Source organism: Hemibagrus wyckioides, linkage group LG09, assembly GCF_019097595.1.
Source record: "Hemibagrus wyckioides isolate EC202008001 linkage group LG09, SWU_Hwy_1.0, whole genome shotgun sequence".
NCBI lineage: Eukaryota > Metazoa > Chordata > Actinopteri > Siluriformes > Bagridae > Hemibagrus > Hemibagrus wyckioides.
The window spans coordinates 30899008-30921507 of NC_080718.1; the positions used below are offsets into that span (position 1 = coordinate 30899008).

Below are 22500 nucleotides of genomic sequence, written 5' to 3' on the forward strand. Positions count from 1 at the left end.
GGTCCATGTATGAACAGTGCTGTGTTATAGATGCCTGCAAGTTGTTGTCCCCAGGCTTCTACTAGCTTTAGTACTGCAGACAGACGTGGACATTCAATGAAGATATGGAAGATATTTTCAGAAGTTCCACAGAAGGGACATCCTTGTTCATCTGAAGACACCAGTTGAGCAATGTGCTGGTCTGTAGCTAATATCCCATGTACAATTCTCCACTGTAGACCTTTTTTTCAATGGGTCTTTTGTACAGGGATCTCCAGCTGCCTTTTGGAGAAGAGCCCGGGTCCAGCACTTCTGACCATTTGGTGCTTCTGACATCTTTAAGTTGTTGATAGTTGAGTTGTTTGACACACATTCTGTAGAGAGCTTTTTTATCCACAGAGCTGAAAGCTCCTAATTCTAGAATGGTCAGAGTTAGAGTTATCCTTCCTTCTTTAGAGAGACACAAATCTCTGGAAAGGTCAGAAACTCGTTTATACTTTCCACTGGATTGTCTTTCAGGAATCTTCTTGCTACGGCCGGTAGAGCAGCTTCCAGGTCGTTTAAAAAGCGCTAGGCTAGGCGTGCTGATCTTAAGTCTTATTTTGCCAGCTAGTTCCTCAGCTGTTATCCAGCCTCTTCTCAGGTGACGAATTTTGAGGAGTCCTGAATCCTTCAGCGCAGACCTGATGGTGACTGAATGTAGCATCTCTGTGGTGAGGAGCGGATTATTGGAATGGGTATTTCCCATTCTATTGAAAAGAAAAGGGTCTGCCATGTCTGAAGTACATTTTTGTAAAAAGACGCGAGTCCTTCCATGTCTGTTCTCTTTAAGGAAAGCGTGAACAGGTGTTTGTCCAGGTTCATTCCTCCAGTCTTTCTCAGCAGGGCGTGTGCCACATCTATCCATTGGTGGTGTTCATGGTAGAGAAGATGTTGTGCTGCTTGTAGATGAAAGGCTGCCACTCTGGACTGTATGTGGATTAATCCCTGTCCTCCTTCATGAACTGGGAGGTAGAGAACTGCAGCTCTCAGCCAGTGTTGTCCTGATCAGAAAAAGTCGACAAGAGTCCTTTGGATCTCATCAATCAGGCTCTTTGGTGGATCTAGAACCACAACAGCTTGTGCCACAACATTGATGCGATGAGACTGTTGATGATCAGAACTCTTCCCCTGTAAGATAACTGGGGTAACGCCCATCTCCATTTGGCCAATTTAGCATTTACTTTCTCTATTAGCCCGTCCCAGTTTTTGATTCTGAACTCCTATTTTCTGAGGTTCACTCCCAGACACTTTATCCCAGTTGTTCCCCACTGGATGTTTCCTGGAAGATCACGTGGGTTCTCTCTAAATCCAGACCACAGTGCTTCAGTCTTTCGCCAGTTTACTCTGGCTGATGAGGCTCTTTCATACGTTTTCAGAACTCTTTGTGTAGCTTGGATGTCTTCCTGTGTCTTGATTATGACTGTGATGTCATCTGCATACACTGAGAGTTTAATGGCCTCAGGTGCCCTGTCCCCCTGATCAACAGTCCAGTGAGGTTTTTCCTTAACAGACACAGCAGAGGTTCTATTGCGAGGCTGTACAGCTGACCAGACATTGGACAGCCCTGTCTGATCCCTCTCCTCATCATGATTGGTGTACTCAGTCCTCCTCCAACTTTAATCATGCAACAGGCATCTGTGTACAAGATTTTAATCCATGACAGGAAATATCCACCGAAGCCGTAACGTTCCAGGGCTTTGAATAAATACTGGTGGTCTACTCTGTCGAAAGCTTTCTCCTGGTTGAGAGAGAGGAGACCCACATCGACCCTGTACACTTCTGAGTAGTCAAGGAAGTGTCGTAATAAAAACAAGTTATCATAAATGGACCTCTTTGGTACACAGTAGGACTGATTTTTGTGTATTAGAGTGTCTAGGGAATTCTTAAGTCTATTAGCAAGACATTTTGAGATGATCTTGTAATCTGAGCATAAAAGAGAAACCGGTCTCCAGTTCTTGAGTGAACAAAGGTCTCCCTTCTTTGGAAGTAGAAAGATTGCAGCATGCCGACAACTTTGGGGAAGCTTTTTGGCCTTGTGAATTTCCTCAACTGTGTCAAAGAAGTCTCTGAGTATAACTGTCCAAAAAGTTTTGTAGAAGTCTATGGGTAGACCATCTATCCCTGGTACTCTTCCACAGAAAAGCTGTTGAACTGCAGCCATTACTTCCTCAAAGGTTAATTTTGAGTCCAGTTCTCTTTTATGTTCGTCGTCCAGTGATGGCATGTTGTTAAAAAGCTCATCTGAGCACTGTTTGTCTGTATGTTCCTCAGAATATAAGGCTGAGTAGAAGTTCACAGCTAGTCTCCTCATCTTCGATGGATCTGAGGTGATCTTTTCATCAGGGCCTCTTAAAAAAAGAAGAACTGTGTTTGGTGCAGTCTTCCTCTCCAGATTGAAAAAGTAAGCAGTGGGAGGATCCATGTTCTGTACAGAGACAAAGCGAGCTCTAACCATGGCTCCTTTAGCGTTTTCCTGAAGGATGTTACTGACATCCTGTTTCTTCTGCACAAGGTGTCTCTGGGCAATTTCAGTGTTTTAATTGATTAACACACTTTCCAGTCTCAGGATTCCTGTCTCAGTGTTATGCATGGCTTGTTTTATCTTGATGGAGGTTTGTGATGTGAACTGTTGGCAGAACATCTTTATTTGAACCTTTCCTATCTCCCACCACTGAAAAAGATTCTCATATTCTCCAGCACTCAGGATGCTGGAGATCGCCACTCCAGCACTCAGGTTGGTTCCGTGGCTAAGAAAACACTCCCCTTCCCAGCGCAGACCCCAGTCCACCTCACTGCTCACATCACTATGGGTTTCTTGTAAAAACGTAATATTCAGCTCTTTTAGGGTGATGTATTCTTTTAATATTGTCCATTTACTTTTGTCTTTAAGCCCATTTATATTTAAAGAACCAAGGTGTAAGATGTTCATAGTGAAGAAAGGTGAAGAGATAGCAAACAGCAGTATTGAGAGACAGGTGAGAGAAGCAGAGAGACCCATGTGCACTTAATGTAATTTACCAATAGCAGTCTGACCTTTAGACCTGGCAGGTTTGACTCCATGCCTGTTTGCTGTTAAGTGTTTCTTTAGTCTAAAATGTATTTTGTTGTGATAAAACATCAAAGCTGCTTTCTTTACATGCTTTCATCACAGACGCAACAAACTTATTTAAATCCGGGAAAAACTTTTCGAGTTCAACCTTTTTTCCCTTAGTTGCATCTAGAAAATCATTGATCTGGTCAACTGAATACAGGTCAGTGTCCTGGCTCTGAAACATGTCTGAATCAGTAACTGACTCGTCATCACCGATGCTCTCTTCTGTAGCCACTGAACAAGTGTCCATATCGTCACTCGGTATCACTACCTGTTCTTCATCACTCAGGGCAGTGTAACTGTTACTAAGAGACACACCTGAGATACCATCAGTGCAGCCAGTGTCACTAGTGCCCTTACTCACTCTCTTACGACCATCAGAGTCACTATCAGAGTACCTTCTGCTCCGACTCACCCCCTTGGCTACCTCAGAGTAGCTGATACTCTGGGTCACAGATTTAACAATGCTTTCATCAGAATAATTACTCTGATTCACAGAACTCACAACACTACTGCAGCTAGGCTGCTCATTGTCACCAACATGAGCATGCCGCTTGTAACCAGTGAGTTTACCAAGTTTTTGGTTTTCAAAAAGACAACAGCTGCTTTGTTCATTCGTGATGCCGAGAATGTTTTCAAAACCAAACACTAATAACCTTCAACTATCTCAAAAAGTGATTAGAAATAGAAAAAGGTAAAGAGAGAGAGAGTGTTCCACTCTTTGTTTGTTTGTCCTGGTTCTGATCCAGTACTCTAGAATCCTACAGTGATGATGTAATGAGAAACCGTTCCCAGCAGAACCCTGTTAAATCCACTGGTTAATGATTGGTGTGTGGGTAGCAGAATGTTCACTCGTATATATATATGTATATCGTATATAACTAGAAGATATCTATAATAGAATATTTTATAACTCTTCTATAGAGCCTTAATAAACACCAATAATTATTTACATATGTGTTTATTCTAATTTATTCTAATTTATTATGAACAGCATCAGGTCTAATTTAATGAAAAATCCAAAACTGAACTCTAATATAAACTGTGACGAACTTCAGATTGTAATGATTTTAAAATACATGTCAGAGTCCCTATGGATTATAACCACACACAGACACACACACACACGTAATTCTTTTAATATAATGTGTTTACACACCAGAAAGTGGTCAGGTACGGCGTATTTGGCGATCTTGGTGGCCACCAGCTGTCTCAACTCCTTCACCACGGCCTCCTGGTTCTCTGACACGTTCTCCTTCATAACCACAAACGCAAACGGAACTGAGGACACAGGAAATGGGTAGATGTTAAACAGGAAGTGGGGTCTTCTGTTCTTGTTAAACATCTAAGCATTTAAACATCAATAATAATTCCTAATAACCTGATCATATCTGATCATCTGATAAAAATCCTTTAATGCAGAATCCAGTCTGACTTTATAACTGTGGTCACTAGGGGGCGTCAGCTGGTTTTAAATATAACAGATACATCTGAGAGTTTTCTGTTCAGAACACCATCACATATCCCGAGATAGATCCGATACTTCCTGTTTCAGTTATTTACATCAAAATGAAGTTGTTTCAGATTTTTCATTCATTGAAAATAAACGCAGTGTTTTATTGTGAAGAAGTTTAACACACACACACACACACACACAGTGTGAGAGAGAGATGAGGACAAAGAAACTCTCACTAACCCCAAACACCCCACTGCAGCTCAACAATACAGGCTTTATTCACCTCCTCTAAAGCCTTCACTCTCTCTCTCTCTTTCTCTCTCTCTTTCTCTCACTCTCACCATACCTTAAAGGAACAGATACTGAATTAGAGAATAGAAGATAAGAGAAAAAGGATAGCAGAGAGGAGAAGAGAAGAGGAGAGGAGAGGAGAGGAGAGGAGAGGAGAGGAGAGAAGAGAAGAGAAGAGAAGAGAAGAGAAGAGAAGAGAAGAGAAGAGAAGAGAAGAGAAGAGAAGAGAAGAGGAGAAGAGTTTGGGGCAGTTTAATGCTCGAGTCTAATCTCTCATGACATCAGTGACCTTTCTCTCACCTTCTCCTTTAACATCATGAGAAATTCCAATGACTGCAGTCTCAGGAACATCTGGATGTTCATCCTGCAGAAGAACATCATTCAGTCCAAACCATCCAATCAAACGCATCAGCATTATATATTATATTTAAATAGCTCCGCCTCTCACCAGGGCGTCCTCGATCTCCGCCGTTCCCAAACGATGACCGCTGACATTGATGACGTCATCCATCCGTCCGGTGATCTGGTAATGTCCGTCTGCTGTCCGGAATGCTCCATCACCAGTAAAATAATAACCTACAGCAGAAGGACACACACACGTGTGACTTCATCATAGCTTTAAAAATTAAACTGTACACAGTGATACCACAATGATGCAGAAATACAGTCAGAAATGTAAGACAGGGATTCACAGGCCACGCCCCATTCATCTACACAGGCCACACCCCCTTCATCATGGCTGACAGTTGTGTTCTTACCAGGATAGGGTTTAAAATATGCGTCCACAAATCTCTGATGATCTCCATAGATGCTTCTGGCCATTCCGGGCCACGGTTGACCGATACACAGAGCGCCACTGACATCATTTCCTGTCAGGACCTGGCCCTGTGAAAAAAGTCAAGACAAACAGCTTGAAACTGTAGAAGATGTGTCCAGATGTGTTCAGGTCAGCTTCTTCTAAACATCTGCTGTCAGGAGATATGTTCATCAGAGCAAGTAAATAGAGACCACTTCCTGCTAGTGTTGGAGCTGCTCCAATCTGCAGTGTGTGTTTTAAAACTGACAGGATTATGAGAACAATAGAACAGCCACGCCCACATGCTGTGTGTTGGGGGGGGGGGCTGAGAGAGACAGAGAGAGACAGAGAGTGTAAGAGACAGACGGAGAGACAGAGAGAGAGAGAGGGAGAGACAAACAGAGAGAGAGAGAGAGACAGAGAGATTTTTTTTTTACTTTTTACACAACTTTATTTACACAAGTCACATATAAAATCAGTGACTTAAGGGAAAAATAAATAAATACATATTAAAATGTCAATAAATTGGTTTAAACATGATTAATATGAGTGATTAGTTTAGTTCTGCTGCAAAGTTAAGTTTCCCTTCTGCTACAGAACACAACACATTCTCCCAACACCACACACATCTAAACACATCCAACTCATTCATACTTTTATAAAAATTAAAATCAATTAAAACTCTTTATTTCATCAGCCTTTTCAGAATTCTTGTGGCTTCACAGTCAGTGTTTTGTGCAATTTGTTTTTTCCGGCTCAGGTATATCACCATTTTGGCCTGACCAAATATAAAATTGATCAGTTGGCACCTGAACTGGTGTTTCCTGATGTACTTAAAACCAGAAATAAAACACTGAAAAGTAAAAACAACATTAAAAGACCTTAAAATGCTCCGTAAAAACACAAACAGTGACTGTAACCTGGAGCAGTGAATAAAAGCATGAAAAACTGTTTCTCTCTGTGAACAAAAAGGACAATCATGTGCAATATCAGGGTTTAAAACAGAAATAAAAGAGTTCACAGAGATAATACAGTGTAAAATCCTCCATTGGAGGTCGGCAGCTTTTTTAGTTAACGGTGGTTTATACAGTGCGTCCACTCCGGTTTAAAATCATCAGTAAAACCATGTACACTTCTCCATGGGGTGTCCACCCTCCCACTCAGCTTCTTCTTATTTAAAACCTTTACACACGCTCTGTAGAGCAGCTTCCCCGACACTGACCCAAAGTCCATCTCCCCTTCACCCCGGCACTCCAGGAGGGGGCCTGCACACCCGTCGAGGTCAGGAGCGATGTTCAGCTGGGGAAAGGGTTCGTCCTCTGCAGGACCAGTCTCTGTGTGTGAATAGTCCATCAGCTGAACATGCTCCTCTGAAGTTCTCCAGCGGTGTAGGAGCTGATTGACAACATGCAGGGACCGCAGTCCCATACGCACTGCCAGGTCCTCTGCCCTCGACAAGTCTTCCCCTGTGATGTTGCGTCACAATCCCTGAGGAGATGAGAATTCTGGACAGTGCAGGGACGGTCACACTGGAGATGTCCAGTCTCCCGCCGTACACCAGAGGCTCCTCCAGCAGCCAGTGTGGCGGTCTGCAGCCCTTGTTCTGTTTCTTTAAAAAGTTCCAGATTTTAAAAAGTAAAAGGCTGGTAGTCCTGAAATGTCCAGCATTCTTGTGTCCATTAAAAAGAACGCTCTGTCCAGCCCCAGTCCTTGAACTGTGTGTAATAATCCACTGGCTGCTGTTCTCCATAGTAAGTCTTTGGGTCCAGTGAGGAGTCTCTGGATAAACTGGAGGCGGAAGGCTGCGGCTCTGCTGGACAGCTGGACCAGCCCCTGTCCTCCTTCTTCTTTGGGTAGAGGAATCCAGTGTAGACCATCCCAGAAGAAGTCCACCAGCAGGGCCTGGATGTTCGCTAGCAGATTCACACATGCCAGCTTGTGCCAGAGGGACGACGCGGCGAGGTTGTTGATGACCAGCGTTCTCCCCCTGTAGGACATCTTTGGAACCAGCCGCTTCCACCTGCTCAGTCTGCCCTTCACGTGCTCTACAGAACCTTCCCAGTTTTTGTTTAAAAACTCATTGTTCCCCAGGTAGACACCCAAGTATTTAAAACCACCTCTTTTCCACGCTAAGCCTCCTGGTAGTGACGGTTGCCCACCTCCCCACCCCCCAACTAAAATGGCTTCACTTTTAGCCCAGTTAACCTTGGTGGAGGATAAAATATGAAAGTCCTTTAAAATATCAGTTAAAACATTGACATCATTTTGTGTGTTTATCATCACTACCAGATCATCTGCATAAGCTGATAAACATATTGAGGCATTAGCGTGTGGAATATTAAAACCAGAGAGATTACTTCTTAACTTATTTAAAAGAGGTTCAATAGCTAGAGAGTACAACATTCCAGAGAGGGAACAGCCCTGCCTGATCCCTCTGTACACTCTAAAAGGAGCACATAAACCACCGTTAACCTTCAGTACACTCTCAATGTTACTGTACAACACCCTGATCATGGCTATAAAACCTGGACTGAACCCAAAGGCTTCCAGCACCTTCCACAAATATTCATGTTCAACCCGTCAAAAGCCTTTTCCTGATCTAGAGAAATCAGACCAGTCTTTAAGCCCAATAGCCTGGAGACGTCCAAAATATCACGAATTAGATACACATTATCGAATATGGACCTATCAGGCACACAGTACGTCTGGTCCTGGTGAATGAGCTGCTCCATTACTTTAGTCAGTCTCGAGGCTAATGCTTTTGAGAGCAGCTTGCAGTCAGTGCACAGTAGTGAGACCGGGCGCCAGTTTTTCAGGTGGGTCAGGTCTCCCTTCTTCGGTAGCAGGGTCAGGACGGCCCTCCTGCAGCTCAACGGGAGTTCACCTCTCCGTACGCTGTCCCGTAGGACATCCAGCACGTCCTGCCCTATGACAGCCCAGAATGCCTTGTAAAACTCGACAGGGAGACCGTCTATACCTGACGCCTGTCCATTCTCCATCCACTGGAGAGCCTCATGGACCTCCTCCAGCGTCAGCTCCCTGTCCAGCTCTCTGGCTGCTTGCTCAGAGAGCTTTGGCAGGTCCATGAGGAAGCTGTCCTCCACTACTTGTGCCCCTGACCACTCACTGCTGTACAGCTTCGAGTAGAAGCTTACTGTCTGCTGGTGAATTTCAGTGGGCTCAGATACGAGATCCCCTGATTCTGTTCACACAGCATGTATAAATCTTTTCTGTCCATTCTTTTGCTCTAAACTGAAAAAGAACTTTGAAGGAGCATCCATCTCAGCTGCACTTTTAAAGTGTGAGTGGACCAGCGCCCCCTGTGCTGTAATGTCTAACAGGTCGTTCATTTTGGCTCTTTTATTTTTGAGGGCTTCAATATGCCCTCGATTTCCAGTGGCCTCCAAACGCTGGAGCTCCACTATTTCTATCTCCAGAGCTTTCAGAGATCTAACAATGTCTCTTGTGACATTGAGAGTGTACTGTTGACAGAATTCTTTGACTTGTGCTTTTGTCACATCCCACCACAGCTGAAGTGAACTAAAAGCTGCCTTCTCAGATTTAAAACAATTCCATAAATAAATAAAAGAGTCTCTAAAATTAGCGTCTTCTAAAAGTGCAGTGTTAAAATGCCAGTAGGCACTCCTAGGTTTAACCTTCTCTTTAGTAATAGTACACTGGACCATGCTGTGGTCAGAGATACCTGCTGGAACAATAAAACACTTTGTAAAAAACGTCAGCTGGTGTTTATAACCATAAAAACGATCTAATCTCGCCAGGGAGAGTGTGTTGTCTATGGCATGGGCCCACGTGTACTGTCTCTTGTTCTTATTAAAAGTTCTCCATATGTCATTTAGCTCATGGGCCTCCACCATCTCCCACAGACGCTTACGGGAAGCCACGTGAGGTTCTGTGTGGTTCCGGTCTAAAATATCTGTAGTACAGTTAAAATCATCACCAGAATTAAAATTTCTGCAGTGTTGCAGTCAGCAATGACATTGTTCAGAGTATCTAAAAACATCATCCTCTCCACTGCACTGGTGGGAGTGTACACACAGATAAAAACTAAAACCTCATTCTCATAAAAAGTTTTCACTTTTAAAAGCCTCCCATTTAAAAATTCTTCAACTGAATAAGAACAAGGAATAAAACTGTGAGTAAAGAGCAAGGCGACTCCACCACTGAGTGTTGTGTTATGGCTTAAAATCACCAACCCATCCCACTCCTTCACCCAATCAGCAGCATTGCTGGTATCGCTGTGGGTTTCCTGCAGCATGGCAACGTCAATGTGCTTCTGCTTTAAAACTTCATACAGTTTAGCTCTCTTATTCTGCTCTCTTGCTCCATTAATATTTAAACTCGCAATATTAACTCCTTTCATTAAAATAAATAAAATAAATAAAACTAAACAGAGGGTAAAAACCACTCTAAAATAAAACACACCACACATCAGTCATCATCAGAGTTTTCCCGGTTTGTTCTAGTGATCAGTTTCTTCAGACGGAAAATTTCTACATCAGTAAAAGCTCCTTCTCTTCTGAAGAACTTAACGTCATGAATGAACTGTTTACGGTCCGGGAAAAACTCTTCTAATGCACCATTCTTCTGCCATTTGGTGTTCCTTAAAAACTCTTTAATATCTCCTGCACTATAAACGACATTAATCTGTTCGTCCTGAGAGTCAAATGTTAAAACAGAGTCTGACATGCAGTCATCACTGTCTGATTCTCGTTCCTCCACCTTTGCCCGTTTTTTCCCCGTCCCTTACCTTGTTTTTTCCTTTTATTCGGCACTTTAAAAACGGGCTCATCCACCATGTCCACGTCTCCCCCGTCCCCCAGCACTGGTGTAGTGTCCGGTGTTTCCGGGCGTTCGCTCTGCACCTCCGTGCCTGCCTCTGCCAGCGCAGGCAGCTCCAGCACTGCTCCAGAACCCACTGAGCTCTTCTCAGTGGAGCACGGCTTCTCCCGGTCCGGTTTAGCCGAGCATGGCAATTCCGCAGCCGGTCTGGCCATGCATGGCTTTTCCGGGGCTGTTGCAGCTCCAGTGGGCTTCTGGGCTGCAGGCTGGGCTTGGGATTCACTTTCTTTAGGGTCTGGTGCAGCAGCAGCTCCGGGACCCTCAGCAGCCGGCCGAACTGTAGCTGCAGGGGGAACGACCCCAGCCGACTGAGCTGCGTCCTGCCCCGGTCTCTCAGAAACACCGGGGTCACTCTGCCTCTCAGGGCAGGCCCGAACAAGATGACCTGTTTTACCACACTTAAAACACTTTATATCAGCGTCAGAAGAGACAAAGATATTGTAGTCAAATCCTTCAACAGAGAATTTAAAAACGGCATTCAGCTCTTCCACACCTTCTTTAAAAACCATAAACACCATTCTCCTAAAAATCACCAAGTGTTTGACCAGTGGGGACTTACAACCAATTAATTAACGGGCTATTTAATTAATTAATTTATTAAGTCGCCCGTAGCGAGACAGCTCTTTACAGATAGCCTCGTCAGAAATAAAAGGAGGAACATTGGACAACATAATCTTAGTTGGAGAACTGAGGAAGGAAACCATTATTGTCTCATTATTCACCAGAATACCTTTCTGAATCAGCTTTCTCACTTTATCAACATTGTTCAGAAACACCACAATGGCACTGTTCATTCTGGAGGCGGAGACAATGTTCTCATGCCCCACACGGACACTGTCCCGGACACACAACACGGACACCGAGCCGGACACACAACACGGACACCGTGCCGGACACACAACATGGACACCGTGCCGGACACACAACATGGACACCGTCCCGGACACACAACATGGACACCGTGCCAGACACACAACACAGACATTTCTGCTTTTCCTACAATAAAGTTGATCAGTTTGTTGGTATCCAGCACCAAAAATAAAACGTACCTGAGTCCACTTTTCACCACTTTTCACCAAACAGATTAAAAATTGTATCCAGCAGCTCAAACAGAGGGTTAAGTCTTTTACATTCTGAGTAACAGTGAAACACGGTTTCTGTTTCGTTACAGAAGGGACACGACTTTAAAACATCAGAATTCAGTTTAGAAATTAAAGCATTGACCCCCACTGCACCATGTAAAATTCTCCGCTGTAGGTCACCAGCTCTTCCTTAGTGGCATTTTATAAAACACCCTCCATACCGGCTTAATGTCATCTAGAACCCCGAGTGTCTTCCTCCACACTGTATCCACCCGCCTGTCAAGTTGTCTTTAATTCATCACCTTTACACAACATTTGTAAATTTCTTTCCCTTTTGCTTCATAAATTGGTAAAACATGTTCTTTTTCTGCATCAAGATAAATGCCCTCATATCCATTTAGGTTGGGTAAAAGCTCAAGTTCAGGAAAGGGGTCACCTTCGTCTGGTGTTTCTGTTCCATCATGATATTCCTTTATCAGGTTCAGCTGATCCTCTGACAGTTTTTTAATCCATCTTTTTATGATGTCGTCTGCATGCCGTAGTGACCTCAGGCCGAGTTCCTCTGCCGCCGCTCTCGTGTCCTTGAACTCTGGGCCTGCAGTGTCCACTAGTTTCTTGAGTGTTGTGAACTTTTTTGATTATGTGATGCGTGTGATACCTGGTGAACTGTCCTTAATGTCCATATGTCCTCCTCCCACTAAAGGCTCTTCTAGGAGCCAGTGCAGAGAGACGGCAGGGCCGTGAGATCCACGTTTAAACAGAGTCCATGCTTTAAAAACACTTTTATAAAAATTAGACATGTTAGAAACATTTAAAACAGTTGGGTCCATTAAAAATAAGGTGCGATCGCAATCAAAGTCGTTAACTCTTCTTAAAATAAAACTAGTGATATTTCCCCAAACCAGGAATTCAGAGCTAGACAGGTTATTTTGTATGGTCTGAAAACCACAACAAAGAAGGTTGTGGTTCTACTTCTGACATCCACCAGTCCTTGACCTCCTTCTTCTTTGGGGAGAAATAAAACACTCTTTGGAACCCAGTGCAGTTTATCCCACACAAAATTAACCAGTAGAGCTTGCACCTTCTCAATCAACCCAGTAGGGGGCTCTAGGCAGGCTAGGCGATGCCACAGCATTAATGCCACTAGGTTATTAACCAATAGTACCCTCCCCCTGAGGGACATATTTGGTTTAAGCCATTCCCATTTTTTTAGTTTGCCTTCTATTTTTTCTTTGATCTCTTCCCAATTTTTCTTTTCTTCATTTAAGTAAATGCCCAGGTATTTAAATTCTCCTTTTTACCATTCTAGCCCACCTGGTAACTTTGGCAAACCTTGGGACCAGTTTCCTATTGCTATTGCTTCGCTTTTTTTCCCAGTTGGATTTAGAGGAAGACACCAGACCAAAATCAAAAACCACCTTTTCTAAAATCTCAATTTCAGTTTGATTTTGTACTAAAATCATGACATCATCAGCATAGGCAGATAAAACATGTGGAACATTAAAACCAGGTACAGTAAAACCATTTAAGGAAGCTCGTAGTCTGTGTAGAAAAGGTTCAATCGATAGAGTGTATAACAAACCTGATAAAGAACACCCTTGTCTTATTCCCCTCTGTACCTTAAAAGGAGCACTTAACCCTCCGTTGATCTTGAGTACACTTTCCACATCCTGGTACATCACCTTCATCATTGCTATAAGACTAGGGCTGAGACCAAACGCCTCCAGAGTCTTCCAGAGGTATTGATGCTCAACCCTGTCAAAAGCTTTTTCCTGGTCCAGTGAAATCAGACCAAGATCGACTGCCAATGACCTGGAGACGTCCAAAATGTCCCGAATCAAAGAAACATTGTCAATGATGGACCTATTGGGCACACAGTATGTTTGGTCTGAGTGGATTACTCAGTCCATGATGTCTCTGAGACGGTTAGCCAGCGCTTTAGACATGATTTTGTAGTCCGTACACAGCAGTGACACTGGACGCCAGGTCCTGATGTCCTGGAGGTCTCCTTTCTTGGGGAGAAGTGTAATCACTGCCCTCCGGCTGCTCAGGGGTAGACACCTTTTCCTGCAGCTTTCCTCAAGGACCTCCAGCAGATCTTCCCCCAGCTCTTTCCAGAAGAACTTGTAGAATTCCACTGGCAGGCCGTCAATTCCAGGTGCTTTTCCTCCTGGCATGGTGTACATACAACGTGGCCTGCATTTCTTCTAGAACCAGTGGACCTTCTAGTGCTGCATTATCCTCTGAGAAAACCTTTGGAATTCCCCTGTAGAAGGTGTCTAACAGCTCCTTGTTGTCTCTGTGTTCACTCCTGTACAGGTCTTGGTAAAAGTTCACAGCATACCGTCGGATCTCATTAGTGGGTTTTGTATTGTCCATTTCCTGTGTGTAGTGTGTGTATGTATCTACTCTAACCATTCTTTTTCTCCAGTCCAAAGAAGTACTTTGATGGAGCATCCATTTCATTAGCTCCTTTAAATCTGGACCGGATGAGAACACCTTGCGCTTTTGTACCCAATAGATCCGCCATTAACGTCTTTTTCATTTTGAGGTCCTCAACATGCCTTCTATCTCCTGTGGACTCGGCTAAAGCCTGGAGTTCCACTATTCCTATCTCCAGGTCTTTTAACGCCTTGGTGATGTCCCTTGTGATGTTGACAGTGTACTCACGACAGAGCTGCTGGATTAAAGCCTTGCCATAGTCCCACCATTGTCTACGGGAGGAGAATAAAAGTTTTTCATTTTTAAAAAATGTCCAAAAGAATCTAAAAGCCTCAGTAAAATTTGCATCATCCAGTAAGGAAACGTTAAAATGCCCCTTTTGATGTCCCTATTGTTGTTAACAAACACTAAGAGGTCATCTGCGTAAGCAGAGAGCATAATTCCTGACTCCTGCAAGCTCAATGGAACTTGAAAACCTGCTAGCTTACCCCGAAGTAGAGTAAGCAATGGTTCAATGGCTATGCAAAATAACTGACCGGATAAGGGGCATCCCTGCCTAATACCTCTGGTGACTGCAATCGGCTGGCTCAGGCCACCCCCCATCTTAATCATACATGTTGCATCAGTGTACAGCAATTTAACCATACTCAAAAAAATTGTTCCCAAAACCAAAAGCCTGCATAGTTTTAAAGAGGTAGCAGTGATCTACATGGTCAAAAGCCTTTTCTTGATCAAGAGAAAGCAAACCCACAGACATGTCAGAAATGTTACAAAGGTCTACAACATCTCGAATTAAAAAGAGGTTGTCCATTATTGACCTGTCAGGAATGCAGTAGGTTTGGTCTTTCTTAATGATAATATGTAGATAGTGCTTCAGTCTATTTGCAAGACACTTTGAAAGAATCTTATAGTCTGCAGTTAGAAGTGCTACCGGTCTCCAGTTCTTTAACAGAGAGAGATCCCCTTTCTTAGGTAGCAGAGACAGCACTGCACGCTCCAACCCTGAAACTTTCCTGAAAGACTTCATGGAGGTCCCCTCCCACAAGACTCCAGAAATGTTTGTAAAATGCTGATGGTAGGCCATCAATGCCTGGTGAGCTTCCTGATCTGAGCTGCATGACTGCCACTGTGAGATCCTCTAGAGTTATTTCAGTGTCCAGGTCAGCTCCAGATTCTGCATCCAACTGTGGAAGACCCTGAGTCAGTAGCTCAGTGCATTCTGAATCACAGTTTTCTGCCCTATATAGAGCAGAGTAGAAATCCACTGCATGCTTTCGCATTTCTCTGGTATCCGAGTTTACTCTTCCATCAGGCAGATGGAGACAAGTCATTTGTTTGTGCTGTGCGGTGACACGTTCTAGGTTGAAGAAGTATGCTGTTGGTGTGTCCATGTCAGCAACTGATGCAAATCGGGATCTCACCAGAGCTCCCTTCGCTCTTTCATTCATGTAGGACCCCAGCTCCTTTTTCTTTCCCTGTAGCTACCTTGACAAAGCAGTGTCGTGTTTGTTAATCAGTTTGAGTTCTATATAATTTATCTTTTATAATTTGCTTTGTTCTAAAACTTGAGAATTAAGTATATCGCTGACAAAAACTTCTTATTTGCACCTTAACGTCCCCCCACCGTATTAAATCCTCAAAAAGGTTCTTTTTACTTCTAATATGCTGCCAAAAAAACCCAAACTGTTCACAAAATTCAGTTTTACATTGAAGTGCCAGTATGATGATCTACCAGAAAACTTAGACAAAAAAACATTTGTGTAACCAAGTGGTGATCAGAAAACCCACCAGGATAAACTGAACACTCCATGATTCTGCTGCTGAAATGTTTGGATAAATAGATTCGGTCTAGCCGAGCTGCACTAACTCTATTGTCAGAGACCTTCACCCATGTGTACTGTCTATCAGTCGAATTCTTAATTCTCCATGTGTCTAAGAGGTTAAACTCTTTTAGTAGCTGTGATAGAGTTAAAGCAGACTGCGTGGGTGGTTCCTCAGTGGTGCAATCTACAGTGAAGTCTACTGTACAGTTCCAGTCTCCATTGATAACACAACCCTCATCTCCACACTGCCTTAACACCCTTCTGAGCTCAAGCCCAACATTTGGAGCATAGATGTTTATAAAATAAAAAACATTACCATTTGTACCATGGCTAAAACTCTGCTGTCCATCCCACCACCTCATCCATTCCACTTCATTATCTACATCAGTGTGCGTTTCCTGAAGAAAAACAATGTGCAGTTTTTTTTGGTGTATTGTTTCAGCTAATGCAACTTTTTTTTCTTATATCTATTCCTTCCCCCATTGATGTTTAAAGAGCCCACTCTTAGAGTCTCCATGTGAAAGAGAAAGAGGAAAAGAAAGAAGGTGAAGCAGTAATAAAGAGGAGGAAGACACCTGCAAAACATGGTTTCTCTGTACACCAAGGTATAGCTTAACATTTCTTTTTACGTGTATGTATAGCTGTGATGTGCTTTCTTAAACCAAAGCGCTTTTTTTCACTCAGCAAATCAAAGCCCACTTTTTTTTGCAGGAAAGCCACTGACCTTTTAAACTTTTCTTCATCAGAAAAAAAGTCTGTGACATTAACCTGTTTACCAAAAGTCTTATCCAAAAAACTATTCACCTCTTCCAGGGTGTACAGAGTGTGATCCTCCTGAGAAGGTCCCATAGACACCACTTCACGAACATCACAACCCTCCTCCTGTGACATCTCCATGTCATCTCCCATTAAAGACTCTTGACTATCAGCTTCAATTCCATCAGAAAGTGCCTTTTTCATCATACAGTCAGTGTTAGTTACAGTGTCGGCCCACGACCTTTTCTTCTCATTTACCATGAAGACCTCAGCATTGCCTAACTGCTGTACTGCAGCGCTAGTGCTAGCTGTTGCCCCATCCTGACCCAGTCTATCCTCCATAACTGGTCCACTCTCTGAGTTCAACACCATGGTTTGCTCTGGGTCTGCACCGGGCTATCGCGCACGGTCGTGTTCATGCTCTGCGGGGATATCTGCCTTGGACCCACTCACCTCAGCACTCCTGGTGACCTCCTCCTGATTTCCCTCTGTTCCCATAATATCACCCGGGTCAGGGCCACGATTAGCCTCCTGTTCCTCATGTTTACTATGCGGACATGCGAACCGCTTATGGCCGATATCTCCACATTCAAAACAGCGCATATTACCGCTCGCGTACACCATATATGTTTTCCCTTCGTATTTAACACGGAAGGATATCTCAAGAGTGTTTTCAGACGAATCAAGGAACATGAATACTTGTCTCCTGAAGATGACATGTTTTAGTTTGGGGTATTTACAGCCCAGAGAGATCATTTTAAAAGAGCTGGCCATTTTCCCGAATCGTAAGAGCTCGTGCTCTAACGCTGAATTCGGCAAAAAAGGCGGACAGTTTGAAATGACCCTTACTGAGGGGACAAACAGTGGGGGAAACATTTAATGATGTGCCATTGATCACAATACCACTCGCTAACAGCTGATTAACAAGGCTCTGATCTTTCATAAAAACCACAAGAGCTTTATTCATCCGAGAAGCGGAAACGATTTGATCAAACCCAAATTTTTCTCCGACTTGAAGGAGAACATCCTCCACCATTACACTCTCATCAGGCACACACCTGAAACCATGTCAGAGAGATAAAGCCGACGCCCCTTCAAGAGACTCCATCTCCCCACACCTCACCATCTCCCCACACCTCACCATCTCCCCATACCTCATCTCCCCACACCTCACCATCTCCCCATACCTCATCTCCCCACACCTCACCATCTCCCCACACCTCACCATCTCCCCACTCCTCATCTCTCCTCACCTCACCATCTCCCCATACCTCATCTCCCCACACCTCACCATCTCCCCACACCTCACCATCTCCCCACACCTCACCATCTCCCCATACCTCATCTCCCCACACCTCACCATCTCCCCACACCTCACCATCTCCCCACACCTCACCATCTCCCCACACCTCACCATCTCCCCATACCTCACCATCTCCCCACACCTCACCATCTCCCCACACCTCACCATCTCCCCACACCTCACCATCTCCCCACACCTCACCATCTCCCCATACCTCACCATCTCCCCACACCTCACCATCTCCCCATACCTCACCAAAAGAACTTTAAACAGTACAAAACTCACCAAGTCACCACCAGTCTCACCCTACACACCACTCACACCTGCCAACTCCCAGCATGCAACAGAGAGAGAGAGAGACAGAGAGAGAGAGAGAGAGACAGAGAGAGAGAGAGAGAGAGAGACAGAGAGAGAGAGAGAGAGAGAGAGAGACAGAGAGAGAGACAGAGAGAGAGAGAGAGAGAGAGAGAGAGAGAGAGACGGAGAGGGAGAGAGAGAGAGAGAGAGAGAGAGAGAGAGGGGGGGAGAGTGATTAGTAGAAGTAGAGTAGAAGTGGAAGTAGAAGTGGTTTATTTTACAGTGAAATTAATTTAAAATTCTTTAATAAACATTAATGAAGGACTTTACCGCTTCATCCATTAACGCAGGCTGAATACCAAAGAAAGGCCTCATGGCCATGGCCGGCCGTATCTCAGCGCCGGGCTCGGCAGGTCGAGGAGCGATACACACTCCTCCTGTCTCTGTGGGAATAAACAGGATGGAAAAATACATCACCTGGAAGACCTGGAACAGCTAACGAGGCATAAAATCCTGAGTGGAAAAATATATTAGTGTCATTTTTATTTAATGAGTGTATTAATGACCTGTCTGCCACCATGTGTCCACCAGGGGGCATTGTCCTTCTCCCACAACGTTGTAGAACCAATCCCACGCTTCATGATTGATAGGTTCTCCAACTGATGAAACAAGAAAGAAGATAAAGACTGGTCACCACATGTCTAGCCGTTAATCAGCGAGATCAGAGAGACAGGGTTCACATTCATGAGAATCAGAACCGGATCATTATGAGCTGAATGTTAGAGCTGAACTGGAACTGGAGAACCAGGAGAGAGCATGAGTGCACTTGAACTGAGTGAAGTGGTCAAGCTGGCACAGGATCAGGTCTGTTAGTGACCTTCAAGTGTTCATGTGTAAAGTCTGGGAACAAACCACGAGAACAAACAAGCTGAAAATACCAGATACTGTAGGATCCAGTAATAACATACTGAAACTCTGAGGGGTATTTTCTTCTTTTTTTTTCTTCTTTTCATATAACTGTTTAAATAGTGCACCTATCTACCTCACACACACACACACTCACACACACACACACACACACACACAGACACACACACAACAAGGAACTGGAACTGCAGAAGACTACCCTCAGTTGATAAGCTAAAATTTGCAGGGTGTTTTGGGTGTTTTGGTGTTTTTTACATGTTGTAAGTGGGAATCACGTGCTGCGACTTCACCTGAAGATGACCAAAGAAAGGCCTCATGGCCATGGCCGGCTGTATCTCAGCGCCGGGCTCGGCAGGTCGAGGAGCGATACACTTGCATAACATCTGATTAGTGTTACGTGTGTAGATCATCACGTGTCCTGTACTCTACACGTGTCATGTTCTCTAACCTGAAGTGAGGGGTCTGAACAATGAGTAGTTGTTCACACACACACACACACACACACACACACTCACCTGAGCCGAGGGTTCTGAGGGACGAGCGGTCGTGCTTCTTCACCCAGCTGTCTTCGTACTTCAGCAGCAGCCTGAGAGCCGTGGGAGCCGCATAAATCTGATTAATCCTCAACCTCTGTACCATCTCCCAGTACCGACCTACACACACACTCACACGTTTGAGTGCTGAAAATATTTGGCTGAAGGTTACATGGTAAAAGCAGCTGAAGTGTGTGTGTGTGTGTGTGTCTGTGTGTGAGATGAAGCTGGATGAAATTCAGCAGTTTAACCATGAGATGAAGTGATTAGTGATTATTATTTAATAGAATTATCCTCCTAACACTGTCACACTGCTCCTAATGAGTGGTAACTGCAGTGATGATGTAACGTATCGGAGGTGGATGAAGCCGAGTGTGTGACCTCACGCAGGTTTTATCTTCTTTATGTCACAATAACGTCAGTGATGATGATAAGATAAAAACTGATAATAACCGAATCAGATACGATAACACACTGCAGCTTTCCTGAATTTTACTGCTGCAAAATAAAACCGAACTGTTAACCTAGCATCAATAACAGACACACACACACACACACGCTTATACACAACACAACACACTATAGACCACTTGTTTACACACACACACACACACACACAGTTTACTGTAACATATTTTAGATATTTGAATATATTCCTCTACATTTCATAAAAAGTTGTTTATCATGCTTTTAAATAATTGCACAGAATTGCTGTGATAATTGATCGGCTTTACATAACTATTGGTGTTTCTCATAATTTATCATGTCTTTAATTTCTACTATGATAGTTTTTATTTTTCCTATTTTCCTATATATGTATATTTTTTATTACCTATATCTCTATACTTTTCTTGTCCGCACACTTTAAATTCTTTCTTCAAATATAGGACAGTCATAATAAGTATTTCACTACATGTCGTACTGTGTATGATTTGTGACAGATAAAATTTGAATTTGATATGATAATGAGGTGGGCGTGGCTCTGAACAGGTTTATTGTCTATTACCGAAGTGTGTTGTGGTGAAGGAGGACTCTCGCTGTGACACATTAACCTTAGAGCTGTGATTTATCTCTGTGAGAATAGTTGAAATTAAGTAATGATTATGAGAAACTAAGCTTTAAGGAAATTTATATCTCACCACTTCATTTCACTGGACCAAAAATAACTGGACAGTCGGCTGCTCAGCTGTTCCCTGGCCAGGTGTGTGTTATTTCCTCATTAAATTACTCATAGCTAAGCAGATAATAGTCTAGATTAAGGTGTGGTCCAAAGAGCTGTTACAGTAAAATCTCATCAGGGTAAAAAAATAACTGTGGACAACAGCGGCACTGGTGAACTGAGGAACAACAAAAGGCCCAGAAGGTTGAAGAATTTTGAAGTTGTCTTTGGCATTCCAATTATGGTGCTTGAAAGCAGGTGAGAAGAGTAGATCAGGAACATGTTGAAGATCTTGCTGGTTAGCACATGCTCTGAGTTCATGGTCAGGAATGCCATCCGGTCCAGTGGCTTGTAGCCTCATTAGTGTTCTGCTGACCTCTTCTGACCACAGTGAGAGTACCTGGTTCTGGATGGTGTCTGGGGGCAGCTGAGTGCTCAGTGTACACTGGAGTGGGTTCTGAAACAGGTATAGAAGCTGTTGAGGTCATCTGGTCGTTCCTATAGCTTTATTTTCCAGTGATGGTCATTTATTGCCTGTGTCTCTGCCACACGTGGATTGCGATGGTCAGAAAAGTCATTTTCTATTTTCAGTGTGTGGTTATCTTTAGGAGGCTCGGTGCCGGCCGTCAGCGTGTTCCTGGCCTCTCTCACTGCCACCTCGTCACCAGCCTAAAAAACTCCATCACAAGCTTTCAGCAGGACTCTGACCTCTTCATCGTCCAGGGTTATTGGTGATATAAACACTACATTACCACACACACTTCCTTATGTGTGTGGTCACTGAAGAACATACGTCCACATTGATGTGTGTTCTGTTTTTTCATATCTGTCTGTTCAATCCAAAGAATCCTCTGACCACATGCACCATCCTCTTAGCAGACTCAGTCTATTACTAATGTTTTATCGCTAAATAATCATCCCTGTTGTGGCGCTACACACACACACACGGCTACACCAGAGAAGCTAAAAACATCCAGACCTTCCAGAACAGGAGATCAGTGTCTGATAATGACCGCTGAGTTTGTGCATCATGTGCTGTTGATGACCAGACAGCTGAAAATCTGCAATTTAGATTGGGTGTGTGTGTGAGTGCCCACGCACAGGGAAGCTTGTGTGTGTGTGTGAGTGCCCACGCACAGGGAAGCTTGTGTGTGTGTGTGAGTGCCCACGCACAGGGAAGCTTGTTCTTGAGTGTGAACGAGGTGCCAGTTAGCAGGGTGATTCAACTGGTGTAGAACGGCTTTTCCAGCCAGTGTAACACCTGCACTCCTTAACTTCATCAAAACACCACATTCAGTGTCTGTGCCAACTACACACTGTGTGTGTGTGTGTTCAGTAGTGTTGATGAAGGGTGTGTGTGTGAGTGTGTGTGTTACCTGGATTGGGATACACAGGTGTGCTCTCAAACAGTACAGTAGTTCCTCCATTAGCGAGTGGTCCGTACACCACATAGCTGTGACCAGTGATCCATCCGATATCAGCAACACAGCCGAACACATCCCCGGGGCAGTAATCAAACACGTACTGTAATATCACACACACACACATCCTCCATCAACACTACTGAACACACACACACACACACTACTGAACACACACACACACATCCTCCATCAACACTACTGAACACACACATACACACACTACTGAACACACACACACA

The 22500-nt window shown here is 43.8% G+C and overlaps 1 protein-coding gene across 1 annotated transcript in view; it reads right to left on the reverse strand.

Moving 5' to 3' along the window:
• Window positions 1-22500, reverse strand: part of acss1 (acyl-CoA synthetase short chain family member 1) — a 67390-nt gene that overhangs the window by 9846 nt on the left and 35044 nt on the right. Inside the window, exons 6-13 of the mRNA XM_058398844.1 lie at window positions 22214-22361; window positions 19661-19798; window positions 18785-18877; window positions 18549-18661; window positions 5618-5744; window positions 5308-5435; window positions 5160-5223; window positions 4272-4393 (exon numbers count right to left, since the gene is read on the reverse strand). Coding sequence (XP_058254827.1) covers window positions 4272-4393; window positions 5160-5223; window positions 5308-5435; window positions 5618-5744; window positions 18549-18661; window positions 18785-18877; window positions 19661-19798; window positions 22214-22361 — 933 coding nt within the window. The remainder of the gene's footprint in view (window positions 1-4271; window positions 4394-5159; window positions 5224-5307; window positions 5436-5617; window positions 5745-18548; window positions 18662-18784; window positions 18878-19660; window positions 19799-22213; window positions 22362-22500) is intronic.